General features: G+C 38.4%; 1 protein-coding gene across 7 annotated transcripts in view; it reads left to right on the forward strand.

Moving 5' to 3' along the window:
• The window catches only part of cacna2d1a (calcium channel, voltage-dependent, alpha 2/delta subunit 1a), a 111,564-nt gene that overhangs the window by 32,536 nt on the left and 58,181 nt on the right, over nucleotides 1-20,847 (forward strand). For all 7 annotated transcript variants that reach the window (XM_040035393.1, XM_040035396.1, XM_040035397.1 and 4 more), the window contains 3 exons: nucleotides 952-1,033; nucleotides 2,734-2,850; nucleotides 19,180-19,239. In XM_040035393.1, coding sequence (XP_039891327.1) covers nucleotides 952-1,033; nucleotides 2,734-2,850; nucleotides 19,180-19,239 — 259 coding nt within the window. The remainder of the gene's footprint in view (nucleotides 1-951; nucleotides 1,034-2,733; nucleotides 2,851-19,179; nucleotides 19,240-20,847) is intronic.

The following is a 20,847-nucleotide window of genomic DNA, read 5'->3' on the forward strand; positions in this document are numbered from 1 at the left end:
CTTCCTTATGGACAGCTGGGCTCACAAACTCTGCTTAATGTGCTCAGTGAACCTTGCTTTGACCGAAGCATTGAGTTCATGCAGTCATAAATCCCACAAGTAAAATCTAAATCATCTTGAAGGCTGCTTCCAGGTGATTATAGCATATTGTCTTATTTTTAAATTAATTCATTAGGATGTGTGAACATGTACATGTACAATGACAATAAAGGACTATTCTATTCTATTCTATTCTAGTCATGTGTGCTGACCCTCTATCATTATCTGCTATCAGCGACTAGCAGCTGTTGCTCTAATGGAAACCAAGAAACCAGTAACTTTAAAATGGTGATAGCTATCTTGGAGGGCATTAATTTTCCTTCCAACTGTTTAGACATACTGAATTGATGGACAAAGAAGGCATCACTTAAAGTAGATCTCGTAGCATATTACTGACTGTACTGATGTGTTAAAATGCAACAAGGCTGATAAATAAGTAAATAATAAAATGAATAATTTATTTTCGAATTGAACAACGAAATCTCAGATGTGTTCTGATGTGTTTTGAAGTTACATAAATCTAAAGCCTAATAAATGCTCATCTGTCTCTGTCTTGCTCTTTTATGTCTTTCTTCTCTTTCTGTCCTCTTTCACATCAGAAGAATACATTAACCAGCATCTCACCCCTGAGGATGTGATACTCTCATGCTGCCAACTTTGAATAGGTCTTGCCTTAATGCACAGCTCTTGTGGAGTAGAGTAATGCATTATCTTGTCTAACACTTATTATATCACGCTTCCCCTCCAGTGGATCTATATAGATAATCTAGCATAGCTATTGATATAGTAAACAATAAAGGCCAGCTTAGGTCATATGATTGCAATGGCTGCATTCAAAATGAATTAAAAAAAAAAAAATTAGACTTTCTATTAGCCAAGGAATGATCAGCTACTTTCTTTTTCTGTTCACAGGATAAAGGAATGGGTGGACCAAATGCAAAAAGATTTGATCGCTTTAACAGACACAGCCACTGGCATGCAGGACCTAATAGAGGTAAGACTGCCTGTCATGCATATACGCTAAGTAAGATTTCAAATATGAACTGAAATATGAGTGAGTTCTCCTATTTTGTGGATAAAGGGGTGCAACGCTCTTGGTTGATGTTTTTGATCAGAGCAAAGATTTAAGAGCATCCACACAGCCAACATAAAGAGTCCTACTAATTCTCTGCCTGCTTTTTTTTGATGGGTGATGGAGGCGACACATACAGTTTGTGAATGCAGTGACTCAAGAACAAAGCGACAAATACATTTTCAAATTCATACAATACTTGTATCTACTAAACATCTCAGATGAGTTCAAATCTCAGTGATCTCAACCTCAAAGTCAAGGCCAAATTTTCTGAAAATCTTGTGCCATAGCTACTATGTTCATCCCACATTATAGATTGAATGGGGGTTAACCCAGACTAATAAATGTCTAACAAAACTGAAGTTTGTATAACAAAGTTTTTCATGTCTCACACATAGGTATCATATACCTATCATACACCCCAAATACCAGTACTGACACTGTGCTTAATAAATCGTCATTGTTTTTACAGTTTGCACCAACTGTGCACAAACGATTTCTATAAATAAATTTATATCTATTCAAATCCACATTTACAGGACAAGAACAAAATATTATGTGTAATTTCTGTCACTTAATACTCTTAGTCTCATTAGCTCTCTCTGCACGACCTCAGGTGTCACAACACATCACCAGTCTTGATATAGTAGTCTCTCATTAGACATAACGCTGCATCTGCATCATTTCATTTCACCAGCACACTGTACACACTCACATGAGATTAACTTCACTTCTCTACTGTGATAGCTACAGCTCCTACACACACGCAGACACTTAAACACTCAAAAACACAAACACATGAGGAGGAGAAGAAGCTTTTTAGATCCACATTGATTGATATAATGCATGTGCTACTTTGGATCCATTTGAGAATAAAAGCATTCAGCCTTAAAACATGGCAAAAATCATTACAAAACCTATTTTCATTTGATGTTCTGGGATGGCGTATCACTCCAAACAAGAATTAAATGTATTTGGAAGTCTTATGGGCAGCTGAATGAGATTAATGTGCAAAACAGGGGGAGTTGAAAAGGGGTGTTACAATGCAGCCTGAACAGTTATGCTGACTCGTGTAAATTACAACCTCAAATGCTGGTATCAGCTTATGCACACGAGTGTGGAAATTTCATTTTCAGCTTTCAAAACACCCCAAAGCTATAGTAATCACTAGCATTAATATGTTCAATTCAAATGTATTTATACATACACAAATTCCAAATATAAAACAATGTATTAGTACAATCCGAATCAAACATTTAATAGTATCATTTTTAATACCAGTCTTTCACTGAGTGCCTACATGAACATGCCTCAGCTCTGTGTTTTGAATGTTGGACAGTGAAATCTCTTTAGGCTTCTAAATAATTGGCTGTTTGGCATTTGTGCTTTTTTATTACTCTTGCTGGGACATATTCCATAGCAGAGTAAATGGTACAGTTACATAAGGCTTTTTTCTTTTCTAAATCACTGTGCTTTGGTCAGTGAGGCTGATGAAATATAGAAGATGGGCACTAATGCAGAGTAACGTTCTTAATTTTAGTTACACTACATCTGTCTGTGAATAGAAAATAGACAGATGTTACGTTGTTTCTGACCCAGAATTTTTATTGTGACTGTCTTAGATATATCATAAACACAGAAAGCACTTCAGAGTGGAGTCCAACAATGCGCAGGAGCTGGTGGCAACGGCTGCTGGGAACATAGAGAGACTGCTGGCTAACCGCTCCGAAGCCCTAAAGGTAAGTTTAATCTTATGATCTTTTGGCAATTTATAGGAAATCAGTTAAGTGGAAGAGAAGGTTTTCCCTTCCGTCTTTTGTCATGGTGACATAATTCTTGAGATGGAATCATAAAATGCAAAATGTACACTGTTTGCAAAATTAGGTACAGCTTGACTTCTTGCACAGCGGCCCAGGAAAGCACACAGAAACTGTCTGTTTATCTTCATTTCTCTTTGGGACAGACTCTGGAACAACATCACAGGTGATCTATTATAATCAAACATCCTCCACCCAGAATACTTGATTCAGAGTTATGGTAAATGGCCTGTACTTGTATAGCGCTTTACTAGTCCCTAAGGACCCCAAAGCGCTTTACACATTCAGTCATCCACCCATTCACACACTGGTGATGGCAAGCTATATCGTAGCCACAGCGCACTGACAGAGGCGAGGCTGCCGGACACTGGCGCCACTGGGCCCTCTGACCACCACCAGTAGGCAACAGGTGAAGTGTCTTGCCCAAGGACACAACGACCGAGACTGTCCAAGCCGGGGCTCGAACCGGCAACCTTCCGATTACAAGGCGAACTTCCAACTCTTGAGCCACGATCGCCCTTTTAGAGTTAGCAGTCTGTGTTGGTACACAGTCACGAATGACCCTGTTTAGTTTCAACTTTGAGAAAAGCTTTGTCTTTCTGACTTCTGATGCCTGTTCTGCCCTCATACCTAACCTATACTGGCTGGTTTTATGGCTCATTTGTCTGAGCCCAACAGACAGAAGTGTTCCTGAACCGTGTTCACCTCACGCAGGTTATTGAAAGGCTGCGAGGACAATTCAGAGGCCTTGGAAGAGGAAAAAAAAAGAAGCACAAAAGCATTTTTCAGTCCATGACAGTAATTAGTTTGACTTTTTAATAAAACTCATCTATTTAAACTGTTATACATCTTAGACCTAACTGTTGCTAGGGTTCGTTTGCCAGTTATTGAAGTGGACATTTTCATTGTATTTTTGTCTTGTGAAGCATTTAAAATTCACTTATCTCATATATAATGTTTGACTGTGTCAATTCTGCAGCATGTTAAAGTGTTTTTACAGGTTGCTATATTAGTGGAGTGATCTCAGATGCATCTATACAATTTATATCCACATACTAACCAGACTAGCAAGAAATAGTTGAAAACTTTACTTTCTTGTCTGAATATGGTCAATTGTGGCTCAGGAAAAACACAACAAAACAAACAAACAAAAAAACATAGACAGTATAAAAGATGAACATAGCTGCCATGACCTTACCCAATGTTCTTGGACTCTATTCCCAAGCATGACAGAAGTTATGCTGAACCTTTGAGAGTTACGTTACATGGATGAAAGGGTGGCGTGCTACATTATCGGCTAGTACTTGCTATCTTAGTTAGCATGCTACATTCCTAAACAAAACAGTTCCAATACAAATACACATACATTATCTACTTTGTAGGAGACTAGTAAAATACTAGAATGTCTAAGGCGTTTGGAAAGAAGGCAACTGGACTTCTTTAAGTTTCTTGGAGATGTTTTACTCTCGTTCGAGAAGTAAAACCAAATGGTGTTTAAACCCTAGTCTGGATTATCCCTTAGGAGCCAAGGTGTAAAAATGGTTTCAGGTGAAACCATTGTGAGACCTTGCCTGGCCTTATCATGTGATCTATTAAGGTCACCTGACACACGATGTGAGTCGGGGTTGAGGCATCTGGGAAGGGATCTCAAAACTGCACTGGCAGCAGAGCTTTCCAAACTTTCCAAGCTTCTTAGACTATCATGACCTGGATGACTAAATACTAGAATATCATTGAATAAAAGTGAAGCACAAACGTCTCGGATGGCCTTTACCAGACAACAAACTATATTGTTAGTAAGATAATCCATTAAAAACGCTCTAAAAGGCTCCAAGAGCACTCACAGTAACTTGAAGTTCAGTTTAATGATTCAGGGTAGTGGAAGTAAGGCCTGATCGGCCTCACTATATCTGGTCTCCTGCCAGTCAGAGCCGGCACGCCCTAACTGAGATGAGTTATTAGAATGTGAAACTCACCCTAAAGTTAAGTACCTCAATGCAGGAGTCTGTTGGGATTGACTCAAGCGGCACCTAGAGGAACTGCAACTTCTGTCACTTCTATAACGTCTTTTTTTTTTTTTCAACTCTCAAATTTTGGGGAGAAAAAAGATGATAACAGCCATAATGCTTTCTAATATGGTTCTGATTGCTCTTCTACCACTGCTGTGATACTCTCTGGAAGTCTGTGGTTTTGAAATGTTTCATAAGCAGCTGCTCAATAGATATGCATTATTGATTCCTCTATCATCTGCATTTGTCCTGGATCAAAATTTGTATAGCCTTTGCTGTGCTTTGTATTTTGTACTGTATATAAAAATGATAACGCTCACTTAACTGAGGTCTTGACCAGTATTATTATTTTCTCTTGGACACACTTGTTTTTTTGTTTTATTTTCAAAGGACAGCATGTGAAATTGATCCAACCTTTCCCTGTACCTTTAAATTACATTTAACAGTATCTCACCAACTAAATTAGGACCTTGGGATGCTCCCAGCCTCGATCAGTCTGACTCAAAGGGCCCGGAATATCCAATTAAGGCTGACAGCTTGTTGCCATAGCTACAATCTAATTGATTAACCCATCATATCTGCCAGGCATTTTGTTTTTCTTACATCTTCATAATTGTCAAGGGATTAGGGACAATTAGCTTTCGGTGTTGTTGCTTCACACCTGGGGAGACTAAATACGACTTATCTGTGAGTTGATGACAGTGGAATATAGATGTTACACTACAGACTGTGTTCTAACATTTTATCAGCACCATCTGCTGTGTGTTTCACCTGTGGAAGTTAGTGCCAGTTGTTTAGTCTTTGCTGGAAGCAAAAAATAAAAGAGAGATGATATAAGTGTAAAAAAAAACCCCACCATATGCTCCTGTTTTAATGTTAGTGCATTAGCATTGAAGAGTATAGGTTGTGGTGGTGATGTATTTTGTGTAATGAAGTTGAACGGAGTCAACTTTATGGCAGTCAATTTATCTAAAGGACCATAAATTGTTACAGGGACTACTTAGCTAAATAATGAATGGAAATGGAAGTCAAGCATCTGTAATGTTTTGACCTGGCCTACGCTAATATAATAGCTCTCTATGAGGTAAAAAGCACTCCTCTCTGACTTTACACTCCTTTACTATCCTCTGTCGTTTTTCTCATATCATCATCCCTCATATCTTTTTGTTTTTATCTTTAAGTCCTCACTTTTTCTCTGTCTTTGTTCTGTTGAAAGGCTGATTGCGCACATCATAACTGAACATGTGAAGGAGCAGAGCTTTTTTTGTCTGGGAGAAAGGAAAGAACTGAATTGTCTGATCTTTGAGAAACACAGATGATAAGGAAGTGGTAGGAAGTCCATGAGTGCTCTATATGCTACACTTCCTTTGAGACCCTAAACAAGAGACTAGAAGCCTAATGGATCTTGGCATCTCAGCAACAGGCAGCACTCTTTCTTTGTTCACACAGCACAGTTCTAACCTTCAAGGCTATTAAACTGACACACAGCCCTGCTATAAACAACCACGCACATGCAGGAATAAACGAGGAAACACACACAGATATGTAAAAGTAGGGTTTCAACTCCACGTGAGTCATTCTGATTTAATTTCAGGTATTTTGTGATCAGATTCAGGTATTCAGACCCTTTAAGATCAAAACGGTGCAGTAAGAATATTTCCACTTCTTAGAGTAATTCACATGATTTTTAAATTTGAAAGCTGAGACAGTATTAAACTGTAAATTTTTAAAACCAACCAAAATCATGTATATTGTAAAGTTTAGGCAATGCTGCGCCTGAACTAAGCAGTGGCATTTCTCTTTACACTGACCAAACTGCTCTCCTGGGCTGTGCTTTTATTGTATAGACTATATACATTTGCCTTTTTTAAACATCACTTTTTGCTCATCTGTTTCAACCGTTCCAAGTTAATGTTTCCAAAGTGCTGATGATCTGACTGGGGAAATGGTTTTGTCTCTTTACAGCTCGTGGGTGATCAAAGAATTTGCCTCTTTTATGTCATGCCACAGTATTTTGTATTCAGTATGTGTCGTTCTTAAAAGGATGTAAAGTGAAACTGAAATTCCCAGCAGGAAAGAAACCACCACGGTACTGACAGAGAAATCCTGAAAAGTTGTCATCGACAGCAACTGTACGGTAGCTAGGTTTTTTTTTTGTTGTTATTTTTGAGGAAGGTATTGATATGTTTAGCTGTGTGTGTGCGCGCGCGTGTATGGCCGAGATGAGAGGGTTTTCTTCCTGATCTCTATATGACTCAGATTCTTTAGGCAGCTGCTGTTGTGGCTTAGCTTCACTGCTTCACACACAGGCTAAGCTCCACTTGTGACCATCTGCGTGCTCTCACATGCATAAGTGCATCGCCATCCTTACCTTTTCTTATCCAAAATCAGCTTTCTCTTGACCTTTTCCTCTTTCTTACTCTCTGCTGTGATCACACATTTTATCTTTCATGCCAGCCCTGTTCTTTCTTCCGCCTCAAACCCTGCTAAATTCTTTTGCCATCACTTCATCCTGATTCTGTGTCACTTTTCATTCCCAATTTCCCATTTTAGCCTTGCCCTCTGCTCCTCTGTTAGCCCTATCTGTCCTTTTATATATCTTCCTGTTGAATATAGAAGTATGTGGTATCCTTCCTCATTGCAGTGTGTTAAAAAGAACTAGCAAAAATTGTTTCCCTGTTGAATTTATGTTAAATTACAAAAATATAACTACCTGAAACTAAACATTTTTCTAGTTGAGTAACATTATTTGATTTGGTAATCCGCATTTGCCATGTTTTCTCTTCTGATTAACTGGCATATAAGTAGAAGGTATCCAATCATCTGGTTGTGTCAGTCATGTGAGCCAGTGCTTTAGCAGAAGTTGAGGTTTTACATTGTGGATGTTCACATTAATTTCTTCCAGGGTGATGCTGCAAGTGTCCATCAGCTGCTAAAACAAGTACCTCATCCATGTTAAGAAGGTCTGTTAAGGAAGAAAGTGGCAGAGCCTCACCAATATAGGATTTTTAACTTCATTTTTTCCCCCTTAATGCACAAAACATGTTATCTGTGCTTATTTATGTTATCTTTCTTTGATTATATGTTGCATTTTAAAATGAGTCTAGTTTTATTTCAAAACAATTCATAGATTATTCATTTACGCTTTGCCAGACTCGGGTCACGCCAGCTGGTTTTTAGTGTTTTTAGTGTTTTTTTTCTCTTATTCTTATTAGTCTCTTGTTTACATTTGAACTTTTCATATGTTGGCTGTTTAAAAATGCAAATATTGGCAGATAGATCTGCCTGCTGATGACGTATCGGGTGAGCTCTGGATAGTGAAGTGGTCTCAAACCACAATGGCCAGGTTTTATTTCAGCTAAAGATGTTGCTCCAAGGGAAATTAATAAGCTTGATGTTGGTTAGATGGTCAATATCAACTTGCTTCAATGAGATAAAGTCAATACACTTAGAGATAAATGTACAGTTGGCTTCACAGCCTCTGAGGATTCTGTAACCAATATGCACCAGCTAAATGCAAAGAAACTTTTATGGTATTTGGTAATGCAAACATACTCTAACAAGTTATTTTTCTCCGTAGGCAAGGTTATAACTCACAGGTGGACAACTGATCTTCCTAAGGAGCCACATGAGAAACTGAGACTGTTGTAATAATCTGCTCAATATTAATTCAGTCTCTTTATAAGCTTATTGGTCTGACCCTCCACAACAATCCCAGTTTCTCATGTGGCCCCTTGGAAAAATGAGTTGCCCACTGCTGCGATAAGATAACAGCCTACTTTTTAATAGCACAAGTCTTTACTGTAGCATCTATTAACCAACACTGTAACAGTCTGTAATCATCTTCATGAGTAGCTTTACATCTTTATGTTTGAACAAGAAGTGTTTTGAAATACGACATTTGCCCTATGTTAAATAAGACCGCGTATTTCCACCTTTTCTGAGAAGAAGAGTGTCATTGCAGTCATAGACTGTATCTAAAAAATGGATGTAGCCACTGAGACATCATATTTTGGATGTGAAGCATTTGACATCTTTTTTTTTTTTTTTTTAATTGACCGTGACGAACAAGGGGTGGACCTGACCTTACACACCCTCTTAGACACAATGATGAATAGTCCTGTCACAAAGCAGGCCCATCTTAATTTATAAATCATAAATCATACATGCGTTTATGTCTGTTTTACCGTAATGACAAAATAAACATCATGCTACATTAAGTAAGTTGTTAAGTGAGACTATAATCTCATCAAGAGTAAAAGTTTCAAACTCTTCTCCATATGATTTACTTTTCAGAGTATGTCATGTTTTATAAGAAGTCTATAGTTGAAACATGAATGTGGAGAATTGAAATGGTTGGGTGGGTGTAAAGCAAACTAAGACCCTGAGACTAAGGTAATTTCCCTATTGAACATCTATCATGCACATGGTTTATTATGAATTTATCTACACATCGCACACTTTTTGTGCATGCACACCTTTGTTCATTACTTCTTTTTTTACCTACCTTGACAGCAGATAGCCTCCCTCTGATATTCAGGCCACCTATGACTCTGTTTTCATCAATTATTGAAGCTTTCCTCTTAACCAGTACTCTTTGATGGAGCCAGTGGTTAACTTCTCCCAGTGGAATAGATCATTTCACTCCCCACAGTGACACCAGCAGAATTTTCTCGATATTTCTCATTAAAAGAAGGAATTTTACAAGTGGCTGCAAACCAGAATGGCAGAGTTACTGAAGCTGAACTATTAGCAATTAGCGAAATATGCTGAAAAGCCGTTTTTAAAGCTTATCCTAATGAGAAAAAAGCTCAGATGATAGCTTTTGCTATTGTCACTGTTTTTTTCCATTAAAATGTGTTCAGGAAGCAGGTGTTAGTATCAGAATATTTATTTATCTATTTTGTTTGAAACTTTGAGGAATGCTGGAAACATAGTTGAAACTTGCCATCTAAACACAATATTAAGACTAAATGCTTAATACATTGTTTTATTTGAATATTTTTCATACTGTGTGCAATGTGACATCTGGACATGCAGATGTTTTTGTGATCGTGAATAACTAACTGATGTATTCTGTTTTATTACACAGTAGAAACCATGGATAAATATTTTTTTCCTATATGAATTCACTGCCAAAAAAAAAAATCCCTTTGTCGAAGATGACCCATGACCCAACACTGATGATAACCACGGACAAATTAATTTATTTTACATTTAAAAACTTTAGCTGCACTTAAGATTACACAACTTCAAAAGCAGAGATAAAAAGCAAGAAGTATTAGAGTAGCTGCCATTATTAGCTTTAACTGATGGATGGTCTCAAGATGACCTAAGACTTAACAGGGATGACTGACTTGTTGGGATAAGTGGAAGGTTATTCTCTGTGAGTGCCCTCGAGGAACTCCTCTTGTTGCTTTGTGCCCACCTTGAGGGATGCTTGTTGACAAAAACACCTGCTTATGGTGATGTGGCAGCCTGCCATCTCCCACAGACAGACTGCTGAGAGAGCGCAAACTGGCGTGCAGAGAAGTTGTTGTGAAGGAATAAGAGAATGAAAAAAAGATTGAGGAACTTGCTCAGGGATGGTCTTTGTTGGTCTGCAAATATTTCTCAAGGAAAGTAAAGGAAAAAGACAAAAAAAAAAATCATTTCACCATCCAAAAGAGAAAGTAAGACTATGAGGGGAAAAGGCTGTGCAAAGGTACAGCGCAGACAGGCCTGGGCTATTTGAATATTGATTGGTGAGGGTTATTTCAGGCCTGGGATTGCATTAGCTCTTTGGCAGCAGATTCATAAGGCGTTGGCTTCCCACCAAAGTCTGAGCCACAATTGGTGGCCATTTTGGAAACAAAAACAACAGTTGTTCTCCAACCCTGACCACTTGCATTGGTTTAAATCACTCTCAGAGTGGTTCTCCATCGATAAGAAACCCCATTTCCTTAATTGTGAGTGGGCTGTTGGCATTACCTTCAGTCAGGCAGGTTTGAGTTGACTTTTAATTGTAGAGGAGAAAGACGGCTCACGCTTTAGTGGGGAGATAATGAACAAAATGTTTCTAGTCTCTCGTGTTGCCCTCGCATGGGAGCTTTTGCTCTCCACTGTGCCTGGACCATGGATGCGGCAGGTAACCATGACACCCTGATTGCTAAGCAACATGGGCATCATAAACAGATTCCTCACTCCCTAAGTGAATCACTTCTCTCTTGCTTTCTTTCTGTTACCCCGGTTAACATTCCACACTGTTCAAACAAAATGAGAAAACTGCCATTCAAGTACCCTCATCTCTCCTAATCTGCCACATGCATGCATTAAACACAAAAGTGGCTGTCTAGGAGCATTCATGTTCATTAAATTGTCCAAGAAGGATGAGAGCATGAGTGCGAGCACTTAAACAGAGCTCTTTTAAGTGTTGCGTTATGTAGCGGTGCGTAATTACAGAGGAGTCACTGATCTCTAGTGTGTGCAAGTGCGTTATTAAACCTCCACTGGATGACATGCTGTGAGTCATTAAACTCTGCTGTTAGAGTCCTAATCATAGGGTAGGCGCGCGCACACACACACACACACACACACACACACACACACGACACTCACTGCACTCCTCATTCACACGTTTCTTTTTAAATGATGTTGTCCAATAAAATAAGAACAGTTTTGCTTGTACAGTTTCACATGAGTGTTTATCCATTTGTGCTCAAGTATTGAGTTACATTCATTTCTGAGAAGAAAGGATACCTCGCATAATGACTGATTTTCTAACAACTGTCTTTCACTTGAGTGCTGGTGAAAGCCCAAAATTGCTGAATAAATACAAATTTTCTGAATGTCGCATGCTGTTGATGTATTATTGGCGGGTTAATTATGCTAATTTAATTTTACACAAGAGTGGGCCTTTTTGAGTAATAAGCTTATTGCAGTAGGATCTTAAAAGTTTTGATTCATATAGTGAATGGGTTGGGGAACCCCAGGCCTCGAGAGCCGGTTTCCCGCAGGTTTTAGATGTGTCCTTGATCCAACACAGCTTATTCAAATGGCTAAATCACCTCCTCCACATGTCTTGAATTTCTAAGGAGGTCTGGTTAGGAACTAATCATTCAATTAAGGTGTGTTGACCCAGGGTGTTATCTAAAATCTGCAGGACACCGGCCCACAAGGCCTGGAGTTTGACACCTCTGTGTTAGAATATTGCCTCTTGTGAGAAGCAAGGCAAGAAAGGCAAAAATAAACAATCAAACATGGCATTGGACAGTACTCAGAGAACACACCTGAAAATAAAGTTATGGGAAATCTCAGATTTTTTTCAAATCTTATGCTAATAGATGTAGAGACCGAGAACCTCAAGAATTCCCACTACTATCATGGGGACCTATGTAGATTTATTTGAATGTTTTTGGTGTTTTGTGTGTAACAGTTTTGCATATTTTTGAACCATAATTATACAAGCAAACACTTTATATACATAAAATGTAACCTACATAAACAAAACTTAAAAATAATATTTTATTGGCATTTTCAGAAATAAAATAAAAATAGATCGACTAACTTGAATAATTTTTGAGTGTGTTTTTCACACCTTAGGTGCACTAAAACTGAGATGTGGATTCAGAATCTCTTCTGAATATGAAAATGTATATTGTCGTCATGCTATGATATAAAAAACTCTTTGTAAGCCCTTTTTAAACTGTGGATTTGTGTGAACTGAGAAAATATTTTAAATCAAAATATTTAAAAAAAAAATCATCACACTTCAAAACAGTCTTCTAGAAATTGTACAATTGAAACGAGCAAAGTGGCGTGATATTTGGCTGATATCCTACAGGCGATAACTGCAAATATTGGTGTCAAATTACAGCATTTCGCAAAGGCATTAGACCACCTCTCAGGAAAAACAAGAAAATATTTTAGAAAGGAACTTTTAAATTAAACACTGCTGAATCCACTGACTTGATTTCGTGTTTTTATAGCCGCTTCACTGCCTCAGGGGTCAGGCAGCTCACAGTTGATATGAATTCAGAAACCATATAAAACATAGCTGAAGAAAATGTAAAGATCTAGTAAACTATGTTGAGCAAATCATTCAAAAGGATAATAATTCAACGCAATTTTCATGTGTTTTCACTGTCAATTTAATGACTCTATAAAAGGGGTTTCTTGCCCAAATACTTAACAAATCCAATAATGGGACGCACTTCATCACATCATAGGTGTGTTGTCTTCAGTTTGTCTGCTAATTCTGTTTTGGATCACAAGTTGCTTGTTTGGTTGTAACAAAGTAATCCTCCAAAAAATCATCACATGTCAATTAGCTTCTAGAAATATATGATTAATTATCTGCAGTCATTACAGCATTTCATTTAATCACTGAATGGTTATGAATGGAAAATGCCCGACAATTCCCAACTGTAGTTCCTATACTTGCAGTTAATCTCAGGACACTGTGCCCTTAGTCACTGAGTAATGCTATGTATGCCCAAGGACTCTAAAACATATAAAGTGAACAACAACATACACACATATGCAAAGAGTATCCAAAACAGATAGTTTGGCTCCAGAACTTTTGCAAAACATATTGCAGTTTAATAGATTTCATTTGATGTTACAGCTTCAGTATGGATTTCACACAGTAGGGATTTTAAGAGGCTTTAAATGACATGATGCAATATTGTGCAAACATAATCCTGTCTTTCTTAACGAGCATTAATATTTGAAATATTGACTCAATGAGATAAAGAGTGCACGTGTGTGTGTGAGAGAGAGAGAGAGAGAGAGAGAGATGTAGTAGAGAGAGAGAGAGAGAGAGAGAGAGAGAGAGAGAGATTTTGGCCACTAGTGACTCATTATTCACCACTTCCTGGACTGTGTGTGCTTGTGTGTGTATTTGTGTGTCTAGCTGCTTTTGTCAGCCCAGCTGTCGCAGTGCTCCGGCTTTGTGTTTGTCATCTCTGTTTTCCTACATGAAACTTATCAGATATACAGTATATGTATACAGAGGGGAGTGCACATTTGATTTCTTGCTCATTATAACTCTATCTCCCTCTGTCTGTCACATTTAGTCCCATTCAGATATAGACAACAACAGCAGTGCCTCAGAAAAAGACCGTTTTCATTGTTTTTGTTGTTGTTTTTAAAAAAAAAAAAATTGCTTTACATTGCTCAAATTCTGCTTTTTAATTGAATCAGCAACAGTAGCTATCACAGTGTGTGAGTGTTTTGGTCAAAAACACTGCCTCTGCTCCGTCACGCTTCAGGAAAGAGCTAAAGTAAGCACCATTCAACTAGTTCTTGTTGTGATCCGTAAATAGTTATATGTAAAGCCAAATCGCTGACGATCAAAATGGTAACCTTTCTTTCGAAACATACAGCGAATCAGTGAGTGGCTGTAGGTGTGTCCATGTGCAGAACCGTCACATCAACTTTCCAGCTGGGTACAGCTGTAATTGGGAGTTGTTTGCAGCCAGCTGGCACACAGATAGCATGGTAGGCTGGAAGAGTTTGCTGCAGGAGAGATGAGCTGTCAAACCAGAGCACAGCAGTGGATCAGCACCAGTCTCTAACAAGTCACTTCATGCTAAGTTAGTATGTTGGTGAGAGTGATGTCTTCTCTAAAAGACCAGAGTTGTGTAGATAGGGTTAATTTGTCAACTTGCATGCACTCACTGTACAGTTGTTTTCCTTCTGGTGCCAGTGTAAGTGCGTGTGTGTGTGGGTGTGTGTGTGTGTGTGTGTGTGTATCTGTGCAATGTGTGCAAATGTATGTCCTCTCTCACCACTTTTTTCTCACCACTCTCCTCCTGGCTCCCTACAGGCTGAGCAGGATAGATCTGACTAAAGTGCTGCCAGTCACAACAGCAGATGCTCATGTTTCCTCTGCTCTCCCGTGCCTCCCTACACATCAGTGAGATGGCAGGTGTGTGTGTGTGTCTGTGTGTGCTGTCCTGGCAGTACTAGATGCTCTAATCAGGCTGCCAGGAGCGTGTGTCAGTAAAGCAAGCATGTTTACACAGTACATTTCTGTGTGGTGCTTACAAAATCACAGGAGTTTCAGAGCACAATATTTAATCCAGTGTTCTTAGATCACAGACAAAGGATAAAAAAGAGAGAGCATGTGTGAGTGACTCAGTGATTATAAGAGTTTACATATATTAACTGTAATTTTATCAATTTTCTTCGGCTTTAAACTCTTTCCATTGCTTTCCATACCCCACCCTTACTACGACATATAAAGACTCATCTCCATCAGGCAAATCATCCTTGCATTAAAACATAATGTGAGGTGTTATTGATCAGTAGAGAGCTTCTTCCACATTTATCCTCCAACAGTGTGCTAAAGATAGCAACCCTGATTAAAACAAATAGAAAATATACGCTATAAATCTACAGAGTTCTTGTTTGGAGTTAGTTGTTGTTGTTTTTGGGCAAAGTTACACATTATTTGTCGTTCTTTTGAGGCCAGCTCAGTTTATACATGCCATAATGTTTATAGCTCACATAGTTCATGGGTGTTTATTGCTCTGGGTTCTCAGAAATGACATTTTTGTAGCATAACACATTCAGTTTGCCTCATCGTCGAGTGACATCAGAAGGAGATTAAAGGAATTACAGAAGACATGACTCATTTTCTCCGAGCAGAAGAAAAACACGTGCAAGCGCACACAGGCTGTGTCCAAGTATTCAGTGGATTTATGAAAGATCTGTTCTGAAGTGGTCACTTGAAGCTTGTTAAACATTTTTTTCTTTCTTATTTGCTAAATGTCAGCAATGTAGCGCCAATTTGAATTTAGCGTTTTGGCACATATATCAGCAAAACTCATATTCAGTAGCATGTCTGTCCTAATGAATTCACCTGTATTTGGCTGTCCAACAAAAGTGGATGGTCCCTAACTTGAAGTAACTTGGTTCTAAGGCATGAAGCTACATTTTCATTATCTTCTCACTAATGCAACAATGTTCTCATTAGTCTTGCTAAAAGAAATTTGCTCATATTGTATATTTCTATGCCAGCTTGTTAGCAAATCCTTATTTCAACATCTTCTCATTATGTATTGTAAGATAACTGGTGTTGCATTTTTCTTTTATGTACTGTTTGACATGTGTTTATGTTGCACTTTGAGCAGTAAATTCTAAAAAACCTTTAACTGCTTAGAGGCGTAGAAAGGCACTGCGAGGCTGTGGATTCAACATAAAAGAGAAGCTACAAGGTGGAAGAAACAGCTGGGCACTTGTGACCCCTTCACCTCCTGATCTGCTGCTGAGATCCTTATAAATGCCTTTTCCTGTGCCCATGTGTTTGTGTGTGTGTACAGCTGCTTGAAATTCAACCTGGCACCTTTAACTACTGGGTGAAAGGAGTCAAAGGTAGGTCAGCAGGCCTCACCTGCAGGGAAATACCAAATAAAATGATAGTAAATACAAATGCCTGTGAGCAGGTATCTCTCTGTAATCCATAGCGTTGAATTAAAAAACAAAGAAATATTTCAGTGGAAGGAATAAGATCAGTATGCATACCCTTTTTATTTTGTTGGAGCATCTTTTGATTGTGATATAGCAGTCAGTCTTTTTGAGTAGGAATTAGCATGCCGCATCTTAACTTGGCAAAAATTTGGCCACTCTTCTTTGCAGTATTGCTCCAAATCTGTCAGAGTGTGAGGGCTTCTCCTGTGCACAGCCCTATCCAGCTCATTTCACAGATTTTCAGTGGGATTCAGGTCTGGGCTCTGGCTGGGCCATTCCAAAACTTTAATCTTCTTCTGGTGAGGCCAGATTTGGATGTTGATTCAGATGTATGCTGTGTGTCATTGTTCTACTGAAAGATAAAATTCATCATAATCGCCTGCTTTCTAGCAGATGCCTGAAGGTTTTGTATAAAAACCAAGTGGTATTTGGAACTGTTTATAATTCCATCTACTTTGATTAAAGCCTCAGCGCTAACTTGTGACCGTGCATGACGTCATGCATGTAGTTGTCTGGCTTCCTGACCAGTATTGTTGGTTTCAGTTCAGTTTTGGAGAAATGTTCATACTTGGAAATGTAGTAATTCTTCAATTGTTGATGACTGTCTCATACCTTTCAGGAATAAGATCCCTTTAATGATTTTGTAAGCTCTTTGCATGCCATAGTTATGCTGTGACATGCAAATCCATAAATGCGAGGAAATATCTACGTGATTGGTTAATTTTGTATGCTGTCATATCCCCACTTATGAGCGTGTGCAAACTTACAGTATGCAACCACATTATTGTTGTGTTGTTACGTGGACATCTGTGTATGGTTAAGTTGAGCAGCTGCATGCTGTATGTGTTTAAGTACTGAACACTATGTTTTCTTAGTAACGTGTGAGCAGGTATGCTGGAATGAGTTTCATTCACCTGCTGCGACTGATATCTAGACTTACATGATGTGAATGTGATGAAAATGCTTTGCAAATTGTTTTTGTGCGAACAACAGAAATGCACACAAAGCCCTTGTCTTCTTATCATGTTTCATTCTTTCGATAATGCTTGGAGCTGAAATGGGAGTGCTTCCACAGTAAATGGCCATCTGTGGGTTTGTGACCACAGAAACGACACACAAACTGATTTGTCTTTGCACCATTAGTGACCTGACTGGAAACTGACAGGATATTCCCATTAAGTCCATGCAGCCTGGTTGCCACTGGCAACTAGAAACAAAATCTACAAAGGCACTGTGTGTTTGTGCATGTGCAAATAAAAAGACCAGAATGACCCCACTGCCAAGACTCATATACCTCAAAAAAAAAAAAGGGGGGGGGGGCGGATTGTGTGCATGTGGAGAGTCATAAACATAAAACTTGTCTAACAGAGCAATGACAGAGCAGGTGGCTACCAGGAACGTTGTATACATATTTTCCCTATAAGTAGCCCACATGCCGTGTATTAAAGCTATACCGAAGCCTTTTTTCCCCCCTACCATAACTGCACAGACATAGCGGTAGCGCGTTTTCACCTTTGCTCCCGCCATCTCTTAAAGCTGCTGCTAAATTTCCCCCTAATGAGACACAACCAGAGCGTGGTTTGCGATGCTTTCAGCTTCCAGAAAGCATAATGGGGTACAGAGCACAAGCATAACTAGTAATGTGAAGTCAAATATGTGAGCAGCTGCTACTCTTTCTGCTTGTTTTATCTAATTTCTTTCTTTCTTTCTTTTTATGGACATTGATATTTTAAATCAGCAGAGGCTTTTTTTTTTTCCTAGCTTTCCAGTAACGTGCAATATTTGGTGCATGTTCATGCTTCTTACTTGTGTTTTGATATGAAGTTCTGTCTACCACCAGGAAAATGTGGGGCCAATTGTTCAACGATAACAGAACAAGTGCTTTTGTTTTACTTGGTAACTAATGGCAACTCTCCCAAATAGCTAAAATGATGTGTTGCGACTTTAAAGTTTGTCTCATTATCTGTGATTTCCGTTAGACTTTTGTCCCTTGCATAAAAAGATCAGCTCTGTGTAATATATCTTATTGTATGGCAACAAGAATATTAGCTATCTGGTGTTATATTCAGTAATTTTGTTTAAGTGATTCCAAATCGTGCCTAAATCGTGTTTGAAGCTTGATTTTGCATCACAAACACTGTGACTAATATCCCATCCTGGGATTCACAGTCAGACTTTGTGCTGCCTCGCTGATTCTTGCGACTGTCGTGTTTAATCTTACTGCAAAATTATATTATGGAATGAGAAGAGGAGTGGGTTGATACAGTGAATTAATTTACTCCTTTGCCCCCATCAGATTACTTGCCTATTTTGTGTGTGTGTGTGTGTGTGGGTGTGACACGAAACTCATAGCGACATACACAAAAGCAGAAAGAGCTGGATTTCATATTTCCCAAGGGCAGTTAATAATACAGTGAATTTCTGGACCATGTACAGATTAAAAACTGGGACCATTATAAACCCATTAACCTAGTCATTATGATCAGATCTCGGGAGAAGATGGAAGGTGGGTGTCTAATTTTAGCACAACTCGGTGTCAATGGTTCTAATTCATACCTGAAGGTATTCGAGGGAAATGTGGTATTTTCCCTTGAAATACACTCTGGCTAAGAATCATATGAAATCTGCTGCATTTAATTTTTATGATCACCATTTCTCTAGCTGACTTACTTGTAGTTTTTTCGTTGCTGCCTTAGAGTCAAAAGAATTCAGAGGTTTTTATAATATTAAAATAGTCTTACATAATGTGTTTTTCTCCTCTACTCTCCTTCTGTCTGTCTTCTTTTAGAGGCTGGCAACAGAAGCAGAAAAGCTTCAGATGCAACACGTGTGGCAGGACGACAGCGACGTGAGTGAGCAGCCAGGGCATGATCTATCTAATATGTTCATTAACAAGGCTGTCTACATACAGATCAAGTGGTTCGATGAGCTCCATATGTAGGGGAGGTGCAGGGACATGTGATTCATAATCCTTATCATAATAATTGGAAGGAAAATCTAATTCCAATCACAATAGGGCTATAATGACTATATTGATTGAATTTGATCATTTTACATAACAGGCGGAAACTACCAAGGTAGTTATGATGAATAAGTGCACACTCACACGCACACAGCGATTGCTCTCCAGTAATCTTAGTATTATTTACAGCATATAATAAGAAGACAGTGTTTACTCATTGAATTGCTTTGCCTGAAAGCAAGCCCAGTGTTTTAGATCTAACTTTTTCATAATAAACGGAAATGATAAATTATATCTCCTCCAGCCGATTTACACATAAAAAAATGACCTTCTTTGTACGTTTTATAGTGGGGAGATTTGGGGGAAAAATCAGCTTAAACATTATTCAACATTATATTTAAAGATTATTCAATGCCGTGCATACTTTCTTGTGCTTTGAAAATAGACAGTGAGATATGGATCTCTGGGTTTTGATTTATTTATTATATTACTCACTGAGTTCGATATCCTTTTCGCCCTTTATGTTTGGCTAGCAAATGTAATTATTCTGGAGATAATGTGACAGGGATTCTTGAACAAATTAAACAAAGAAATATAAAATATAAAAGCTAAGAGTCATGCAGAGTTTATTGCATCTAAATGTATTCACTGTACAAACATCATACATTGCAATTGTTATGCGGTAAACAAAAGGTGATAGCTTCATACACCTCAGCCCAATTCAAGTGAAACAGCTTATCCCTATGTGAACCTGTGGCTCTTTAGTGTACTTGTCTGTGTTTAGCATTCTTTAGCATTAACAAGAGGTTAATATAATACTCTGTCCAGATTCTGTGTATATCATTCATGTCTTCCCTTTGGACTCAATAAGACTATTATTTGTAATATTACTATAAAGTATAACTTAGGATGTGTGTTTTCATATTGTATAATCAGTCAGTTGTCTGTCAATTCTATGATTTGTGCCTTTCAGGACATAATAAAAATGATCTTGTCTATACCAAGTCCAGAAACATAACAAAAACACATAATACACCATGCTGTTATCTATTTAACAAAAACGAAGCCAAAATGCAGAGGAAGCCTGTGGAAACACCAAATACACAATAGATGCTAAGAGCTAATTTAGCAGCTTTAGCATTAGCAGTTAAAGTTGCTAAAGCTATAAATTAATCGTTTTTTGTATGACTTTGTGTGAAGGAGTTTTGGTCTACTCTTCATCACAAGTTTGCTTCAGTTCATTGAGGTTTGTGGGCATAGATGTATTCACAACTCTGTTAAGGTCCCAACATTTTAAAATGAGATGAGGTCTGTGCTTTGACTGGCTATTGCAACACCTTGATTCTTTTGTTTTTCAGCCATTCTTTTGCTTGGGATCATTGTCCTGCCAAGCTTTAAGCCACTGGACAGATTGCCATTTGACTCTGAAATAGTTTGGTATGCTGAGGAGTTCATGGTTGACTTAGTGACTGCCCAAATCATCACCCGTGCTTG

This window comes from Simochromis diagramma, unplaced genomic scaffold (assembly GCF_900408965.1).
Source record: "Simochromis diagramma unplaced genomic scaffold, fSimDia1.1 OVJJ01000816.1, whole genome shotgun sequence".
Taxonomy (NCBI): Eukaryota; Metazoa; Chordata; class Actinopteri; order Cichliformes; family Cichlidae; genus Simochromis; species Simochromis diagramma.